Source organism: Artemia sp. Qi Xiang Cuo, unplaced genomic scaffold (genome assembly GCF_049724085.1).
Source record: "Artemia sp. Qi Xiang Cuo unplaced genomic scaffold, ASM4972408v1 HiC_scaffold_3007, whole genome shotgun sequence".
In the NCBI taxonomy this organism is placed as follows: Eukaryota; Metazoa; Arthropoda; class Branchiopoda; order Anostraca; family Artemiidae; genus Artemia; species Artemia sp. Qi Xiang Cuo.
Genome location: NW_028300402.1, coordinates 379,707 through 400,380, shown reverse-complemented (window position 1 = coordinate 400,380; position 20,674 = coordinate 379,707). Strand labels below are relative to the sequence as shown.

The 20,674-nt window shown below is 34.7% G+C and overlaps 1 protein-coding gene across 1 annotated transcript in view; it reads left to right on the top strand.

The window, feature by feature from the left end:
* The first annotated feature begins 5,869 nt into the window (after positions 1-5,869).
* LOC148938722 (very-long-chain 3-oxoacyl-CoA reductase-B-like) overlaps positions 5,870-20,674 on the top strand; it is a 56,206-nt gene continuing 41,401 nt past the window's right edge. Inside the window, exons 1-2 of the mRNA XM_089107589.1 lie at positions 5,870-5,894; positions 14,728-14,885. Of these exons, the coding sequence (XP_088963715.1) occupies positions 5,870-5,894; positions 14,728-14,885 (183 nt within the window). The remainder of the gene's footprint in view (positions 5,895-14,727; positions 14,886-20,674) is intronic.

The window sequence follows — 20,674 nt, the reverse complement described above, 5'->3', positions numbered from 1 at the left end:
TACCAAAACATCATAAAGAAATTCTTAATGGCTTATTCAAAATTTATTTCTCATACCCACGTTCTTTTTACAAAAATCTGCCCTCCGCAAGTGCCATATGGCACTAAAATGGCGCTTTTTGTGCTATTTCTCAAAGGGTGGCACTAGCAGGCTACCAGAACATCGTTGGTAAATCTTTTATAGCTCATATAAGAGATATTGCACATATCTACGTCTTTCATATAAGTTCCACCATCATCAAGTTCAAATGACACTAAAAATGGCCCTTTTGGTGTTGTGTCTCAAGTGGAAAAGCTGCACTGTAAAAAAGAATTTGATTTCAAACAATATGTTTTGCTCGAATTCAAACAAGTCAAAAAAAAATGTCTGTATTGTGTATCCAAGAGGTGAATTCAAGAAAGAGTTTGTTACTTACTTACATTTTTTTCATAATTTCTTGAATGAAATGTCTGTAATGTGTATCCAAGAGGTGAATTCAAGAAGGAGTTTGTTACTTACTTAAAATTTTTTCAAAATTTCTTGAATGAAATTTCTGTATTGTGTATCTAAGAGGCGAATTCAAGAAAGAGTTTGTTACTTACTTACAATTTTTTCATTATGTCTTGAATGAATTTCTGTATTGTGCATCCATGAGGCGAATTCAAGAACGAGTTTGTTACTTATTTACAATTTTTACATAATTTCTTGAATGAAATTTATGTATTGTGTATCCATGAGGCGAATTCAAGATAGAGTTTGTTACTTACTTACTTACAATTTTTTATAATTTCTTGAATGAAATGTCTGTACTGTGTATCCAGGAGGAGAATTCAAGAAAGAATTTGTTACTTACTTACAATTTTTTCATAATTTTTTGAATGAAATGTCTGTATTGTGTGTCCAGAAGGAGAATTCAAGAAAGAGTTTGTTACTTACTTACAGTTTTTTCTTTATTTCTTGAATGAAATTGCTGTATTGTCTGTCCAGGAAGCGAATTCAAGAAAGAGTTTGTTTACAATTTTTTTCAAACATTTCATTCAAGCAATTATGAAAAAATGTAAGTAAGTAACAAAATCTTTCTTGAATTCACCTCTTGGATACACAATGCAGACATCTCATTCAAGAAAATATGAAAAAATTGTAAGTAGGTAACAAACTCTTTCTTGAATTCACCTTTTGGATAAACAATACAGAAATTTCAATCACGAAATCATGAAAAAATTGTAAGTAAATAATAAACTCATTCTTGAATTCACCTCTTGAATGCACAATACAGAAATTTCATTCATGACATTTAGAAAAAATTGTAAGTAAGTAACAAAATCTTTTTGAATTCACCTCTTGAAGACACAATACATAAATTTCATTCAATAAACTATGGAAAAAAATTGTAAGTAAGTAAGTAACAAACTCTTTATTGAATTCGCCTCAGGGGCCTAGTGAAAAACACATGCAAAAAATTAGGTTATTTTAGGTTTACTTAGAGTGGCGCAAAACTCTAAGTAAACCTAAATTAACCTAACTTTTTGCATGTCTCTCTCACTATGACTGTGTGTCTGAGCAGGTGTGCTGCCATCTAAAACAACATGAAATATGCTTGCGGCTGTACCAATCGTACTCTATGCGTCACGATAAGTAAATATAAATGAACCTAACTTTTTGTGTGTCTCTCTCACTAGGCCCCTGAGGCGAATTCAATAAAGAGTTTGTTATTTACTTACTTACAATGTTTTTTATAGTTTCTTGAATGAAATTTCTGTATAGTGTATTCAAGAGGTGAATTAAAAAAAAGTTTGTTACTCACTTACATACAATTTTTTCATAATTTCATGAATGAAATTTCTGTATTGGTTATCCAAGAGGTGAATTCAAGAATGAGTTTGTTACTTACCTACAATTTTTTCATGATTTCATTATTGAAATTTCTGTATTGTGTTTCCATGAGATAAATTCAAGAAAGAGTTTGTTACCTACTTACAATTTTTTATAATTTCTTGAATGAGATGTCTGTATTGTGTATCCAAGAGGTGAATTCAAGAAAGAGTTTGTTACTTACATTTTTTCATAATTTATTGAATGAAATGTCTTTATTGTGTATCCAAGAGGTGAATTCAAGAAGGAGTTTGTTACTTACTTACAATGTTTTCATAATTCCTTGAATGAAATTTTTATATTGTGTATCCAAGAGGTGAATCCAAGAAAGAGTTTGGTACTTACTTACAATTTTTTCATAATTTCTTGAATGAAATTTCTGCATTGTGTATCCATGAGGCGAATTCAAGAAAGAGTTTGTTACTTACTTACTTACAATTTTTTTTATAATTTCTTGAATGAAATTTCCGTATTGTGTATCCAAGAGCTAAATTCTAGAATGAGTTTCTTACTTACTTACAATTTTTTTTCATAATTTCGTGAATGAAATTTCTGTATTGTGTATCCAGGATGAGAATACAAGAAAGAGTTTATTACTTACTTGCAATTTTTTCATAATTTCCTGAATGAAATTTCTGTATTGTCTTTCCAGGAAGTGAATTCAAGAAAGAGTTTGTTTACAATTTTTTTCACAATTTCCTGAATTAAATTTCTGTATTGTACATCCAAAAGGCGAATTCGAGAAAGAGTTTGTTACTTACTTAGAATTTTGTCATAATGTCTTGAACGAAATTTCTGCATTGTGTATCCAAGATATGACTTCAAGAAAGAGTTTGTTACTTACTTACGATTTTTTCCTAATTTTTTGAGTGAAATTTCCGTATTGTGTATCCAAGAGGTGAAAAAAATAAAGATTTTGTTACTTACTTACGATTTCTCCCTAATTTCTTGAATTAAATATCTGTATTGTGTATCCAAGAGGTGAAATCAATAAAGAGTTTTTTTACTTACTTACAATCTTTTCATAATTTCTTGAATGAAATTTCCGTATTGTGTATCCAAGAGGTGAATTCAAGAAAGAGATTGTTACTTAATTAGAATTTTTTCATAATTTCTTGAATGAAATATCTGCGTCGTGTATCCAAGGGGTGACTTCAAGAAACAGTTTGTTACTTACTTATAATTTTTTCATTATTTCTTGAATGAAATTACCGTATTGTGTGTCCAAGAGGTGAATTCAATAAAGAGTTTATTACTTACTTACAACATTTTCATGATTTCTTGAATGAAATTTCCATATTGTGTATCCAAGAGGTAAATTTAAGAAAGAGATTATAACTTACTTACAATTTCTTCATAATTTAATGAATGAATATAACTATTCTAAACAATAAAGACGGGCTAAGCTTAATGATATTTATTGCTTAAACATATTAAAAGATTTTTTGAAAAAACACATATTTACATAAAAATACCAAGGCCGTATCCAGGGGAGTTACACGGTTTTAACCCCCCCCCCCCAAAAAAAAAAAAAAAATTGACCGAGTTAAAAATTAGTCTAACAAATACCTATAAAGACAAAACCTTACCAGAAAAAAATATGCTCCCACACTAAATCCTATTGCATTTTGTGGGTAAACGGTTCTGATCAGCTTACGCATCTAGGTATCCGTAAGTAGCCCCATGTTCACCTGACCTTGCATAGTAAATTAGTGTTAATTTGCCCTATTATCCTATTGCATTTTGTGGCATACAAAAATCCTATTGCAATTTTGTGGGTAAACGGTTGTAATCAGCTTATGCAATTGGGAACCCTATGTTCGCCTTATTATGCAAGGTCAGACCTTGCATAGTGAATTAGGATTAATGGGGGATCGAGGTAAATGTTATAAGAGAGTGCAAGATTGTAAGTTCAGTTCAATTTCGGACTTGGATAAGAGAAGAGTGATTTTAAATATGAAGAGGAAGTGTGACATTATGTCGTTTTTCAAGCCCAAGCGGACCAGGGCTGTTTTTGACAGTGGCGTTAGCGGGGTGTCTGCGGAGCATTCATCTACACCTGTGGATCTGAAGGGCACTGGAGCCATCGTTGAAGCTTCTGAATCACGCACACTGGAACCAACCACGACACAACACGCACCTGCACCAACCCAGTGTCTGTCGTTGTTTGCAAATGACATCGGTCGTTTTGTCAACAAATACTCCAGTCTCGATGCAAATACTAAACTTCGTTTGCTGAAGAGCCCTTGAACTCCAGATATCTCCTACATTTTTCCAGTATCCGAAAAACGGAAGCTGAAGTTTCAGTTACCTTGGCTTGCTCGTTTCAGTTGGTTGCCCTACTCTCCTTCTGAGGACGCTGCTTTTGCAGATTTTTTCGCTCTGTTCTCGTCAGACAGCTGGCAAAGGCTGCCACCAGCGCTTGGGGAATCTAGTCACCAAACCATTTAGGAACTGGAAGGATGCGATAGATTGCTTCATAGCTCACCAACAAGCAGAGTTTCATAGAAACTGCATCGTATCGGCTGAAAACTTCATTTCTGTCTAGGAGAAAAGGTAGAAAAATATTGTGCACCAACTAGACAAGGCGAGGAAAGTGCAGGTTCAAAAAAATCGCCAGATGCGACCAATTGTTGAGACGGTGATATTTTATGGGCGGTAACAGCTTGCCCTTCGTGGTACCAACGATTCCGGCCCCATTTCGGTCTCGGATCCAGAACCTTCTCACAATGATGGCAACTTCCGAGCACTACTGCGGCTGAGGGCGAGACATGGTGACGATGTTCTGAAGAACCATTTTTTTTCTGCAGCCGGAAATGCCACATATCTTTCTCCCATCATCCAGAATGGTATTATCGCCGTATCTGGGGAGCTTCTTCAGCAGTCTATTGTGGAAAGAGTAAACGCAAGTTCATGCTTTTCGGTACTTGCCGATAAAACGGCGGACGTTTCGAATACCGAGCAGCTGTATGTTTGCGCCCGCTACACTTTCAAAGGGAACCTGCATGAGGACTTCTTTGGTTTTACCCCAGTTTCTGATTTGACCCCAGTTTCTGGTTCCCCCCCCCCCGAACAAAAATCCTGAATACGGCCCTGAAAAATACTACTTAAAGTTCACTGTTGAACATCCAGAAACGAGGATCCCATGATATAGAGTAGTTTTTACCGAGTCTTATGCACTTATCGCGATCAGGTATGTTCTTCGGTATCCACTGCGCGAAAAACCTAACTTCGTCTTCAGGACGGTGATAAGTCCCTTCAAATTTAGAACACTTAAATTTTTCCAGATTGAAAACTGGAATCCTAGGGTCATTCTTTTGAATTAAAACTCTATATGTAGGTACACTACCCTTTACGTAGAGTGCTTCAACCCCGAAAAAGCTGCAAATTTCAGTGACTTCCTCCTGAACATTTCTCAGTTCCTGACCACTTTTTTTAAGTGGTGTAATCACTCTATCGTAAAATCCCAGTCTGTTTATACGACGTAATGTAGTACTCCACAAGCTTTTATCATACTCAAACATATTATAGTTCACTATCCAATGATAACAGTCAATTTTCTCGAGTTCCATAGACAATAATAAAAATACACATTCAAATACAACACCACAAGATGATTTTTTCAAACCGATAAATTCTGTGTCATACAGTCCTATCTTCTTGGAAGCTATTAATCAATCCTGTGATTTCTCGAAAGTCTTGGTCTTAATCTGAACAAGATGGTTGGTCAGGGATATGACGGTGCAGCAGCGATGAGTGGGCATCTTAGGGGTGTCTAGGCTGTTATAAATGAAAAGTATCCGAAGGCGCTTTACGTCCATTGTAGTGCGCACAGTCTCAACCTGGTCATCTCTTCTGTATACTCTATTCTGGTGTTGAAGAATCTCTTCTGTGTCTTGTCACAAGTCTGCAGTTTTTACCATACTTCCCCACTCAGGACACAGAATTTAAAAGAGAAGGTCAACGAAATACTACCGGATTCGAGGAAACATACTCTAACAGGACTCTGGGAAACAAGATGGGTGGAATGCCACGATTTAGTCGTACGTTTTATTGAGCTGTACCGACCAATCCTGCGATCCCTGGAAGCTCTTGAAGAGAACGGAAATGCAGAAACTTCTGTTAAAGCGGCGCAGTTCTTGGACACGATGAACCAGTCGCAATTTGTTTTGTTTCTCCATGTGGTCAAAGAGCTTTTCTGCCTTACGCTTCCACTGTGCAAGAACCTTCAGTCAGTTGACTGTGATTTGGCAGCTGCATGCAGGCACGTTGAAACTGTCTTTTCAAAAACAAAGGAAATGTGGGGAAATGCTGCTACTGCTTTCACGTCTATTTTCGACGAAGCCCAGCGTTTTGCCAACAATTTAGGACTGGAGATGACTCGTCCAAGGACGAGAGGTGGCCGGAGTATGCATACAGACGATCCAGACATTCTCAACCACTATAGAACCTCGCTTTTTATTCCTTTCCTGGACCCCTTCACTTTCGAGCGGAAAGAACGAATTGTGCTTCACCAGAAACTGCTGTCAAATCTGAGTGTCTTTTCTCCTGCCAAAATTGTCTCTGTCGATCTGAAAGCATTAAACCTGGAGTCATTGGTTGAATTGTACGGCGATATTCTTCCCGAGTCAGACTGTCTGAAGCAAGAGATTGAGCTATGGCGCATCAAGTGGGAGAAGGTTCCGGTATCAGAGAGGCCTACTTGTGCTGTGTCTTCACTTCAGGCATGCAACGCCCCCTTTTTTTCAAATGTTTTTCTTCTTCTGGCTGTTCTTGCGACGTTACTTGTTAGCACTACTACTCCGAAAAGAAGTTTCTTAACGCTCAGAAGGCTCAATACCTGGCTGAGAAATTCAACAGGAGAAGAATGATTGAGTGGCTTAGCCTTCCTTGCAGTCCATAGGGCCGTTGACATCTGCCCTGACCAGGTATTCGACATTTTTGCAGGGAAGAAACATCGTCACCTGGATTTCGTTCTATAGATATTCGCCCTGACTTTTAGCTAAAAAAAAACCCTAAAAAATATATAGACTACTTCTACTATTTGGCTTTTTTTTGCGTTAACTGTCTTTGCTGTCTCCAAAAAAACAAAAAAATTAGCTTGCAGTATTTAACTGTATGTAAATACTTGTCTTGTTTTTGTGTTACTAAAAAAAAAAAAATCCCCTTACCCCTTAAAGATACGAAAGTATGCCTAGTGGACGCGTCCTCGTTCGCAAGGGGCGTACTAACGGTCTCGAGCCAACGTAATGTTGCTCGAGGATGTTAGACAAAGTCCACAGGAAAAAATCGGGTACCCCCCCCCCCGAACAAAATTCCTGGATACGGCCCTGAAAAATACTACTTAAAGTTCACTGTTGAACATCCAGAAATGAGGATCCCATGATATAGAGTAGTTTTTACCGAGTCTTATGCACTTATCGCGATCAGGTATGTTCTTCGGTGTCCACTGTGCGAAAAACCTAACTTCGTCTTCAGGACGGTGATAAGTCCCTTCAAATTTAGAACACTTAAATTTTTCCAGATTGAAAACTGGAATCCTAGGGTCATTCTTTTGAATTAAAACTCTATATGTAGGTACACTACCCTTTACGTAGAGTGCTTCAACCCCGAAAAAGCTGCAAATTTCACTGACTTCCTCCTGAACATTTCTCAGTTCCTGACCACTTTTTTTAAGTGGTGTAATCACTCTATCGTAAAATCCCAGTCTGTTTATACGACGTAATGTAGAACTCCACAAGCTTTTATCATACTCAAACATATTATAGTTCACTATCCAATGATAACAATCAATTTCCTCGAGTTCCATAGACAATAATAAAAATTCACATTCAAATATAACACCACAAGATGATTTTTTCAAACCGATAAATTCTGTGTCATACAGTCCTATCTTCTTGGAAGCTATTAATGTAGTATTTAAGTAGAGAAGTACTTCATCAAACTTTTATACCTTTGCTCAAGGTTGAATAGACGTATGGCTGTGGGGGATGGATCCAAAAACCATCTGAATTTATTGCGGGGAGGAGCCATAAAACTCTCGATATCTATTGCATGCAAATGAAGCCTGGAAATTACAATTTTTTCATAATTTCTTGAATGAAATGTCTGCATTGTATATCCAAGTGGTGAATTCAAGAAAGAGTTTGTTGCTTACTTACAATTTTTTCATAATGACATATCCGACAACGGATGATGATAAAGAATTTATTCATTCTAATACATAGATTTTGTCAATGTTATCCGACGTATCCGACAAATGATATCGACAAAGAATGTTAATAAAGAATTTGTTCAATTTGGTACTTAAATTATGTCAGTGTTATTAAATGTATCTGTCAAAAGACATTGATAAAGAATTTATTCACTCTGATACTTAGATTTTCTCAATTTTATCAAGCATTTTTGACAAAGCATGATGATAAAGAATTTATTCATGCTGATACTTAGATTTTGTGAATGTTATCTGATGTATCCGACAAAAGAATTTGATATAGAATTTATTAACTATTATACTTAGATTTGGTCAGTGTTATCAAACGGATCCGTCAAAAGACATTGATAAAGAATTTATTCACTCTGATGCTTAGATTTTCTCAATTTTATCAATCATATCTGACAAAAGACAATGATAAAGAATTTATTCACTCTGACACTATCAAACGTATCTGGTAAATCAAATTGATAAAGAATTTATTTATCTGATGCATAGGTTTTCTCAATTTTATCCGTTGTATCCGATAAGGATGCTGATAGAACAAATTTATTCACTCTGATACTTAGATTTTGTCAATGCTATCCCAAATATCTGACAATAGATGTTGATAGAGAATTTAATCACTCTGACACTTAGGTTTCGATAATGTTAACTGACATTTCCAGCAAATGATGTTAATAAAGAATCTGTTCGCACTGATACATAGATTTTATCAATTTTATCCCGAGCTATACAACTAAAGAAGTTGAAAAAGAATTTATTCACCATGATACTTAGATTTAGTCAGTGCTAACAAACCTATCTTTAAAAAGACATTGATAAAAAAAAATTATTCACTCTGATGCTTAGATTTTGTCAATTTTTTTATGCATATCTTACAAAATACGATGATAAAGAATTTATTAACTCTGATACTTAGATATTGTGATTGTTATCTGATGTATCAGACAAAAGAAAGTTGATAAAGAATTTATCCACTCTAATACATAGATTTTGACAATGTTATCCAACGTATCCAAAAAAAGGATGTTGATAAATAATTTATTCAATATGATACATAGATTTAGTCAATTTTATCCGATGTATCTGAAAAAAATGTTGATAGAAAAAATTTATTCACTCTTATACTTAGATTTTGTTAATGTTATCCCATGTGTATGACAATAGATGTTGATACAGAACTTCATCGCTCTGACATTTAGGTTTTGATAATGTTAACCGACATATCCAGTAATGGATGTTGATAAAGAATCTATTCGCTCTGATACTTAGATAGTTATCAATTTTATCCTGACCTAACCAACAAAAGGTGTTGATAAAGAATTTATTCATTCTTATACTTAGATTTTCTCCATGTTAACCTATTTATCCGATTTATGATGTATGCAAATTCCTTTTCTTACATCTCCGATGTTTTAAAAGATATTCTAAACATTTAACATGCTAGCATACTCTAAAAATAATGAACACATAACAATGTAATGCATAATATATTTTTAATGAAATAATCTCATGTAGAATATCAATACAAAAAATATATTATTATACATTTTTAAGATCAATGAACAACTTTGGACATTTTCCTCAAAATAGTTCACCATGTTCTCTCTTGATATTGTAGCTATTGTCTTCTCTTAGCTCGTAATCAGTAGAATAATCATTATTCCATTTTGAGTCATACACAATTTTTACTGGTGTGTCACCGACAGGTTCAATATGTGTTTAGTCTTTGGTATGATTTGGTTCATTGAGTGTTTGATATATGCTAGTAATAATGTTCACTTATGCTTTGCTTTTCATCGATTCATTTTTATATTCCTTAGTGATATTTTCCACCAATGCCCTTTTTATTTTTCCGGCAATTTCGATGTCTCTTACAACATTATTTTTACACAGGTAACAGTTTCGGTACGTAGAAAAGATATGGTTTATGATATTAGTAGAAGAGTAGGCCTTTCTTTTCCTCTTTGCTTTCATTTGAATGCTAATACCCGAAAGCTGACGATATAGTTTAACACTGGGTAATATGATACCACAAGCACTAGCAAGAAGATGCCCCTCTTCATCAACTATTATTTTTATGTTGGCATTCTCTTTGAGTGCAATCATCTCCGGAGATCTCAATCTCGCATATCCATGATCATAAGAGTTAAATTTTTTTGGTACTCCAAAGAAATTTAATTCCTTACTGTCATGACAATGCACGCATACGTTTCCGATAGTCCTACCACTTTTACTTGTTTCATAGTTTAAATACTTCTCCTTGTCAGCATTCAATGCTACAATCACACTCATGTGAACACACTTTCTTAAAATGCTTCATCTTCACTTTTTAAAGATATGAGTTATGTGTTTATCCTGCCACTGCGTAAAAATTACTGATATAATACATGCAATAGACTAGGTAGTGTCAATAACCCGCCATAGAGTACCAGTGGGAAAACCGCGTCGTGTCTCTGAGCAAGCATAGAGTAGGATTGGTAGAGCCAAAAGCATATTTCATGTCATTTTAAGATACGTAAAAAAAGTTGAATAATTTCCACGTTCAAAAATATTCGGTCCAAGAAAAGTGCTACTACAAACATTATTTTTCTAATAGTGAAAGTCATGACTAACATATCTATACCATTCTCATTTTGAGTTTCGAAAATATTATATGTGAATTTTTTATGTTTTAAGTATGTAAAAAAAGACATTTACTTAAAGTACTTAAAGACATGTTTTAAGTACGTGTTTAAGACATGTGAAAAAAAGTTGAAAAATATCATGTTAAAAAAAATTTAAAAAAAAGTCCAAAAAAAAAATCAAAAATAAAATATAAAAAATGTGGTAGGGGGCCCAAAAATTTGGAGGGAGGAGGGCCCCTGGAGGTTGAGGATAGGGGACCTTTGGAGGTTGAGGTCCTTGGTGGTTAGGGTCATTGATGGTTGCGATCCTTGATGATTCAAACCTATAATCATCTCACTATTCGATTTCTAAGGAGTTCAAAAGATTGTTCTGAATTTCTTTATTAAAATTCTTTTCTTGCCATCTGCATCTCCATTAGTATCAAATTTTTAGTATACTAGAATGTTAGAGCATATTTTATATTGACAAAACTGTTCAAATGGTACTTGTGTATTATACAGAACACATCCGAGAATTAAAGCTAGGTCAAGTCACAAGATCATCTTGTCATTGTTAACCATTTCCATAGATTGATGCTAACCATGCTATTCTAAATTTATTATAAATTGCCTATAAGTTAGCCACCCCTTCGGGGTTCCCTTTACCAGTAAGCAATTTAACCCTTTTTTACCACCTTCATACAATCCAATTGCAAATGTTATCTAGCCCTGTTTCACCCCTATTATTCAATGACCAATTAAGATCATTCATTGCATCATTATCCAAATGCTATACCTTTTTTCGCGAATTGAGTTAGTTTACGCACATGTTGTAACTTTCAACTCATACAATTTTGACAATAGCATCCCATTCCTCATTCTTTAATTACCCACGACGCATTCCTAAGCAAACCAGTCTTGACTAAAGGCAATGGTCCAGAAAATGAGTTTTGGTGAAAGAGTTGTTACACACGATTATATGACATCCAGGCCAAAACTAGTATTTTTACCAAGAGAGCACCTTTGAATACGCAATTTGACGATCTAGAGATTTGGCTATTGAACCTAGAAAAACATGTCTGACAAGACTTGTACCCTCTGTATCAATTGATGCCTGCCAGCAGTAAGCCATATACCCGTGAAACTGAGCAAATATTCTTGTGTAAATCATTGTACATCTCTGATTGGCCCAGAAATAGGTGTTGCCTCAGAAACCAGTCTGGTTGCATTACACAATCTCCTCCCTGAATATATAGTTCCAAATATAACATTCACGACACTTTATAGGTCCATAGTATAGAGGGATTGGTCACTTAATACCATCTAGTTTCGGACCTTATATGTGGATACTACTATCACAGATGCGCTTCTATTTGTTTTTTTTGTTCTAGTGTCCTTTTTGTTTTCGAATGCTATGATTTGAGATTAATTTAACAAAAAAAATCATCTCCTTCAACTACCTACAAACACATAATATTGGAATATAATATTGCCTTTTTATTGGAAAAGGCGCTTGTTTCAACTAAAAAAGTTGGGGAAACAACCGAAAGTGCACTTTGTGGGAAGGTGCTATCAAGTCAAATTTATAAAACGTGATTAATTATAAATATAAGCTTTTAAATGAGCCCTTAAACGGCAATCTTTTGTTACAGTAGCCTTCTAGTGTCTGCTAGTCAGAAGGCGGTTTATAAAGCCCTGTCTTCATTATGGCTTTTTCAGGCGAAGTTGGCCAATTAAAAACGGTTTTTTGCTCATCGGAAAATAAACGTTCCTGCAAAAAATGTATTGTTTTGTGAAGTATGGATAATGAACTTTATGTTATAGACTGAAAGTTTTTCTTAGCTGTCAAGGTTGTTTGCAGCATTCTTTTAGAGCTGTCTTATCTCCCCTAGATCGGTGATAATTAGAAATTATATTAAAAATAAGTTTTTAACTGAAACTAAGAAATGACACTAAAACTTAAAACGAGTATACATTATTCCGTATAAATAAACAGAAGATGGAAGCGTTTTTTCTGCATTAAATTTTAATCAAAAATGAACAAAGATTAATTTTTAAAAAACTAAGTTTTTCCGAGGGAAGTAAAGAGCAAAGCTGAAACTTAAAACGAAAAAAAATTATTACTTCACAGCATATTTAATATATATATTAATATAACTAGTACAAATAAACCAAATAATTATGTTTCCCTATGCTTTTATGATTATACAAAACTAGCGCTTTGCTGAAAACACAAAATAGTATAGGAGCTTTGGTACAGTAAAAGCAAACCAATTAAGGAAAATTTTTGTAGAATCAAAGTATTATCAATCCCTTTAAGGATCAATCCCTTTTAAGATAAAGCAACAATCCATTTTAGGGCTTTCTTTATTTTTTTAAGTTTAATTTGGTATCACTTCTGCACAATGGCTCAGTTCAATGACTGGCTCTCGTTTTGATTCTTAAAAGGACATGTCATGATTAATTTGTACACAAGTTCGAAGTAAAGCCGTCTTGATCGAATTAGAACTATAGACTAGCTTTACAATTTGTATCATAGCTTGAAATTCACTATTGTATAGAGAGGAATAATCGAATTTCCAGAGTTCATATTATGTCTTATTTTATCTTTATTTCAGGTGATACTAAAGCATTTTTCTTACAATTTAAGACTATATATTCCCCACTAGTGGTATTATAGCTGGTGAGAGCAAAATGCTGCTTGATAAATCAATCCAATATTTCTGCATGCTGTTCAATTACTTCGCGGCTATTAAAAAATATTTAGTTTCAAGCTTATGTTTTTGAGATAATTTTAAGAGTATACTGAAAATTCCTAATGTCACAACTGGTGTAAGACTATGAAAAGCTTTATAGATTCGTTTAGTGTTGTCAGGCTACATACTCACTTTTGACACTTTTGACTTTAAATCAGTAATCCTATACTTGACTTTGGTGTTTTCAGTAAAGCGCTAGTTTTGTACAATCATAAAAGCATAGGAAAACATAATTAGTTGGTTTATTTGTGCTATTTATATTAATATATATTAAATATGCTGTGAAGTAATAATTCTTGTCCGTTTTAAGTTTCAACTTCGGTCTTTACTTCCCTCGAAAAACTTTGTTTTTTTTAATTAATCACTTAAAAAGGCACTTAAAAATTGTAATCTTTATCGAATGAGTCCTCTCCCGATCTTCTAGGACCCTTGGTTCGATACGTTTATCTTTTTGTAAAGATACAAAAAGGGGAAAGTTTTTGTAAGTTTGATTTAATTCAACAAAATACAGAATTAATTCTGAGAGCTCCCAAACGAGGCTGGAGGTAAAGTTTATATATATATATATATATATATATATATATATATATATATATATATATATATATATATCCTAAGGATTATATGCAGGCCTTTTTTTTGGAGGGGTGGTTGTACAAAAAAGTAGTAGCGTTAAACCCAAAAATGAGCAGAACTTATTCCGTGTATGAGGGGGAATGCCCCTTCCTTCACAACTGGGGGTAAGACTATAAAAAGCTTTATAGATTCGTTTATTGTTGTCCGGCTAAATACTCACTTTTGACTCCCAAATCAATATTCCTGTTTTTTATGCTTGAATTTTGTGTTTTCTGTAAAGCGCTAGTTTTTATAATCCTAAAAGCATAGGGAAACAAAATTAGTTGGTTTATTTGTCCAAGTATTATTGGTATATATTAGAGAGACTCTGAAGTAATGATTTTTGTCCATTTTAAGTTTTAACTTCGCTCTTTACTTCCCTCGGAATAACTTCGTTTTTTTAAATTAATAGAGAAAAAGGTTTTTATAATTCAGTCATATAATGAATAGAATGTTGTTTTTTTCTTTAGCTGCACCTGACACATATGAGAGAATGCAGTGGGGTTACATTTCAGGATACGATTTTAAAAAAGCTAAAAAAAAGGGAGAAAATAAACCGAAAAAATCGGCAAACCTCGGGAAATATATTTTTTTAACTCAAATTTTGAGGGGTATGAGTACGAACTTAAGAACTTGAGTATCATCTTTGGTTTAAGTACCTAATTTAGCTTATTCCTTGTAGAATCAAGATATGACGTGAAAACTAAGACTATTGACGTAGACTTCACAAATGGCCCCGAAATTTTTGAGAAAATTGCAAAGAACATTGAAGGGTTGGACATTGGAATTCTTATCAACAACGTGGGGATGTCTTACAGCTACCCAGAATTTTTGGATCAGGTAAGCTACATATATTTGTATTATTAAAAATCGATGATGGGGCGGGGGGGAGGTAATTTTTCACCATTGGTGGCGTTCGTAAAAATAATGAATGCTAAGTGTCAAATTTGAAGATGAGAAGTCAATAAGAAAAAGTGCATAATTCACCTAACTTCCAGGGAAGGAATTAGGACTGAAGTCCCCTTCCATGTATGCCTGCCTGTTAACAAAAGTTTGTTCGTATAAGGGACGGTTTCCCGACATTCAGAAGGCGCAGAAAAGTATCGGTATCAAAAGATTCGAGTTTAAACTATTTCTGCAAGAAGGAAATACAGACGGGACACATTTGGAAAAAGAGAGTACGTTTTTGTTATTTTTCGCCTGTTGTTCTTTTTCATTAAAGGTCTACTTTGTCTTCAGTTTTTTCTTCGCCTGCTCTGCTCATGTGTGCTTTTTTACCAAACATTTACGATAATTATGCTTTTCACTTTTTGAAGCTGGTGGGTCTATAGTGTGGGTGTAGTTATGCTTGGGTAGGGGACACCGTCCAGTAGAAACCTTGTTGCCCTTTAAGAAAACCAAAAAATATATAGAAATAATATTAAGGGTAATTCGGTAAACTTACCCCTTATTCTTCCCCTAACTTGCGCGCTGGCTTCACAGGTAACATCCCTAGCTATGCCCATGCCCAGATTCCTGCTTTTTTTTAGTTATGGTTTGTCAGCTCGGCTTTTGTTCTTCACTTATTGAATAAAAGAAATAAAACAACTTTTCTCAAGTAAAAGTAAAGAGTGACATTAAAAATTCAAAGATTTTCAGGGTTGGTCCTTCTTTATCGCCGCCCTTTCCCCGATTTGTTTTATAGTTTTAAGAATAGTTCTTATTAAAATTCAACAGCCTTTGTGTTTGTCCTGTCGTTCTCAAAGAATTGGGGCAAAAATAAAAAGCAGGAGGTTGAGGAGGAGGCGGTCCCTTCACCTAAATGCGAGGATGGTTCTCACCCCTCAAATGTTTGCACAGCAATGCTTCGGGAAAAAGAGCTCATATCGTGTTTTCCTATATTTTTGAGCAATCTGTCATTTAGGAAAATTTAGCTATTTTTAGAAAAGAATTCAAAATTTTGCCATCAGTGTGAGTGATTGCTGTCTCTGAAACTGGAAAAGTTATGTAGTTTATATAATTATTATATAGTTTTTTGATAAATTAGATTTTATTTGCTGTGCCAGAATTTTCACTCGATTGATTTCGCCACCCTTTGGGCTAAAATTGGTTTCTTGCCACAAAATGGCAGAAGATATAAATTTTGTCGGCACAGTCTTTTTTAGTAATCGCAATAATCAGTACAATGCTCATTTTTTTCTATTGAGACTTCTTCCGACATTCTGAAACCATTGATACCATACAAACACCCACGGGACACAAAACAAATGAACATGCATCAGAGACCATTTTTTCGGATGAAATAAACATTCAAATCTTTGTAGATACGAGCTTGAAACCTCTACAACAGAAGTCTGAAAAGCTGAATTCAATGGCATAGTTTTCATCCAAATCACTCATACGCTTTGGGTTGCTCTACCCCTTTTTCAAAGAGAGGGAGAGTCGAAATGTTTGTCCGACTCGTAAAGACGTAACAAAAATGTATATAAACATATGTTTTTTAAAGTTGGTTTTTTATTACCCCTACCAAAAAAAAAACCACTGAACAACATTTTTGGATACGGCCTTGTATATAACATACCTGCAAATAACTTTTCAACATGTTATCGATTTAAATGATCCCTTTACACAAGGCCACAGTTTATAGAATTAGCAGTATGATCATTCTCTATCTCTCCCATTATAAAAACCCGGACAGGGGTGCGAGTGCTCCGGAGAACGTTTTTGCAGATAGAAACATAGGCGTTATCAGATCTTTTCGCGGGTAGACAAGTCAGATTTCTCTTGGACACGAAACAAGTGGAAACCCGCTATTACGAATAATGCACTTGGTAACCATTTCTCAGTGATTGACGATAACAAACTAATCCGCTAAGGCAGAAACAAGTGGGAGGAGCTTTTTGTTCGCACCGAGACCGAAGACCAGAAATTATCTGCGATAAGCCTACTGTCTATAAACTGTGCACAAGGCACAGGGTCGTTGCTCTTATCATGCGAAGTTTATTCATAGTTTTATGGTGAGTGAAATAAGATCCATTTATTGACTTTCCAATAAAAATAAATTTACATTCATGATTTGCATAACATGGACTTTGTCTTTTGGAAGACAAACTACTCATGGGTCATTTAAATGCTAATAGATGAAGCGATTTTTGAAAAACAGCGTGAAACATTTATCTTGCTTTGTCTGAAAATATATCTGACATAATTAAAATGATCGGCTCGATCAAGATCATATGATATCATCAAGTGAGATATCATCATATCATGTGACATGATTCATCAAATCGAATTCGACGGAGCCGGAGATTGCACATATAGCATTCATTACATATAGCTTTACTGCTAAACCAATTAAGGATCTGTCTAATTATCATTTATGCATGTTTTATCTTCCCTGCGTTACAATTGCTACTTTTTTTTAAATAAGTTTAGGTCTCCTTATACGAAAATAAGTTCTTGAGTGGTTGGCTGCTTCTGCCCTAGCAAACACGCTAGCAGAATGAAATTCAGAGGCGGTTTTAGGGGGGTGGACAGAGGATGCAGGAATTTTAGGCGTGTAAAATTTCAAATAAATAGTGAAACGGATATAATAATTTTGTAATTTTGCAATTTTACTTATATTGAAATAAAGTAGAGGGTGCAGTTGGCAGTAAATATAAACAAATTGAATCCAAAGATTTCCCTTTTTCCAATATCTTCTTCGCCATTCCATGAAAATAGAAGTAAGTGGACTGCATTTAATTAATTTTAATGTTCTTATTGATATTTTGTTTCCAAATTTTGTTGATAAATGAACGTTTTAGGGGGACAGGAGGAGGCTAATTCAGATTTTGCCCCGGGCGGAAGATAGGCTTGGACCACCACTGATAAAATTGAGCTATTTTTCCGGATGTAAGTAAATCATAAAGTTGGATCTGTCTGACTAGTTGACACATTGATAGGTCATTAAAATTGTACCAAGTTTGGAAATTGCGCCACGTTCGGAATTCAGTTTCGATTGTTCATTTCGTGATAGTTCAGTTATCATGACAACACTAAGTTGATATCATAAAGGCAATGAAATGGAATAAAGCTATTTACTTTTGCGATATACAGAATATATTTTACCTTTCGCGTGTTTGGTTCTTTTTATTGGCGGAATGCCGACAAAAACGGTCGCTAAGTTTCAGAAACTTGAAATAATCGCTTTGACACAAAATCCCGGCTTTCAGGATTTCTCAAAGAGCCACTAGCTCGTTTAGTTTTGAATAAGGGTGACCGTTTCCCACATTAGACCAGGCTAAAACAAAATATAGAGGAATGTGATATATAGTCAAATGTTTACTCCAAGGCCTTATCCAGGGGAGGGGTTATGGGATTCGAATCCCACCATCCTCTCCCCAAAATGTTTGTTCGACTCGTAAAAACGTTACAAAAACGCATATAGACAAAGTTTTCACGCTTTAAAAAATTGTAACCCATCCCCTTACAGGACAGGAGGAATGGACTCTATCTGCACCCCTCCCAAAAAAAATCTTCTGAAGAATTTGGACAGTAGGTTGAGTTGAAAATTCTCCTCCATCGCATAAAACGCTCAGATTAATATAAATGGATATGTTACTGTGAATGTCCGAAATCTGGCTAATGTCGACATTCACCAGTGAATGTCCGAAATTCCCTTTTCTCTGCTTGGATTCAATTAGCTTTGCCAATCAGCTTTTTCAGTCTTAATGCAAACTTTTATGGTAAACGTTAAAGTTAGGTTAGGTTAAATGGTTCTAGGCGCTTACCCCCGGAAAATACCCCCCCGGAAAAATAAGGATTTCCAAATTTGAGAATTTTATTTGAGTTTGTTTTTTTAATTTCCGTAGGGGGAACGAATTTCGATACTTGTGTATTATGCGCCACTCACTCAAGTTCACGCCGCGTAAAACTGGAGAACAGACCGTTTTTTTGTTAGTTTCTTCGTTATTTTAGAAATAAATTTGGGCTATTGATTTGCAGAGTAAAGGGAGGGGGGTAAATATAGCGGGTCTGCCTGCAAATTGTGTTTGGTACAATTATTCCGCATATTAGATAGATAGATAGATAAGTTTATTTTAAAGCCAAATATACGGCCATGAACACAGTAAAATAACATAAATGAAAGGCGCAAATAACATAGACTTTGATCAGCGATCACCATAAAGCACTTAAATGAAACACTAGATTAACCTAATAATAGTACTTAATGCTTGGAAATACGGTCATTGAAAAAAAAAACATTTAACCCTTGAAAAAAAACTTAAATGAAACATTACATTTAATTTATACTGGGATTTCTTTTTTTCTTATATAACAAATGTCCAGATACCTCGCTATTCTTCTGTAATTTGTTAGTGGCAATATACTTAGAAATAATTGTTTTCTGACTTCAAACTGTCCAAATACTTTACCCCCCCCCCCTTATATGCAAATATATAGACGGAATTATATATTTCCCATATATTTTGTCACTTGTCTTGTCTCTCGCTAAGCTGAAAAAAACTAACGAAGAAACTGGCTTGTTCTCTAGTTTTACGCAGCATGAACTTGAGTGAGTGGCACATAATACAATAAGCTACCTAAATCCCTTGCCTCAAGGGAAATAAAAAAAAATAAACTCAAATAAAATTCACAAATTTGGAAAGCCTTATTTTCCACGGGCGTCTTTCCGGGGAGGGGGGGCATTAACCTAACTCGTCATCATCATACCTTGTATAAAACTGAAAAAGTTGACTGGCAACACTGACTAAATCCAAGAAAAAAAATGCATTTGGTACATTCACCGGTGAATGTCGACATTCACCGGTGAATGTTGACATTCACCAATTTCGGACATTCACGGCATCATATATACCAATGAGTCGATAAAAAAGTGAATAAATTAATAACTTAGGACATGTAAGTAAGCAGGAATTTATTTCAGAGGGATAGTGTAATTAAAACGGCTGAGCCATAGAAAAATGTTTTAAACCATCCAGAAAATTGCAGATTTTTATTGGGCGATGGGTAGCCCATCATGTGCGTTCTCCTTGGTGAATAGTATTTTCGTCGGAATCACGTAAAAGACAAAAAAAAAAAAAAAAAAAAATAGGAAGTTTACTCCAAAAATATTGATTTTTTTTAGAAATCATAAAACATTGTCATATGTGAGAAAGACCTGCCCTTAACCCTCCCTGCCCTCTACCCTCCACACTTGTTTCATAGAGGTTGTTGTTGTCCTCAGAATCTGTAGTTGTATTCAATGATTTTATCTAGTTGCATCATTAGGATCGGGCCCCTGAATAAGTGTTCAGGGGCTCGGAGGGGTGGAGGTAATCTTACATGGTTGTGGAAACTTTATAACAAAGTATATATTTAAATTATGATGAACAATCTATTTTGTCAAGCTTGTTCCTGATATTTTTATTGAAAATTTTTTTTTTTGCATTTTTATTGAACAAAATGAAAAAAAAACACAAATATGCCCCCTTTTTGATATTCTGGCCCCTTCCTAAATTAACATGAATTGACGCCATCGTTGAAGTTGGGGGAGGGGCTTCAATTTCAAAACTCTTCTTGCTTTGACGAGTTACCAACAGTTTGGGCAGCTCCTGGCTCCCTAACGTAGCAATTTATATCTGTAATGGTTTATATTCTTATTTATT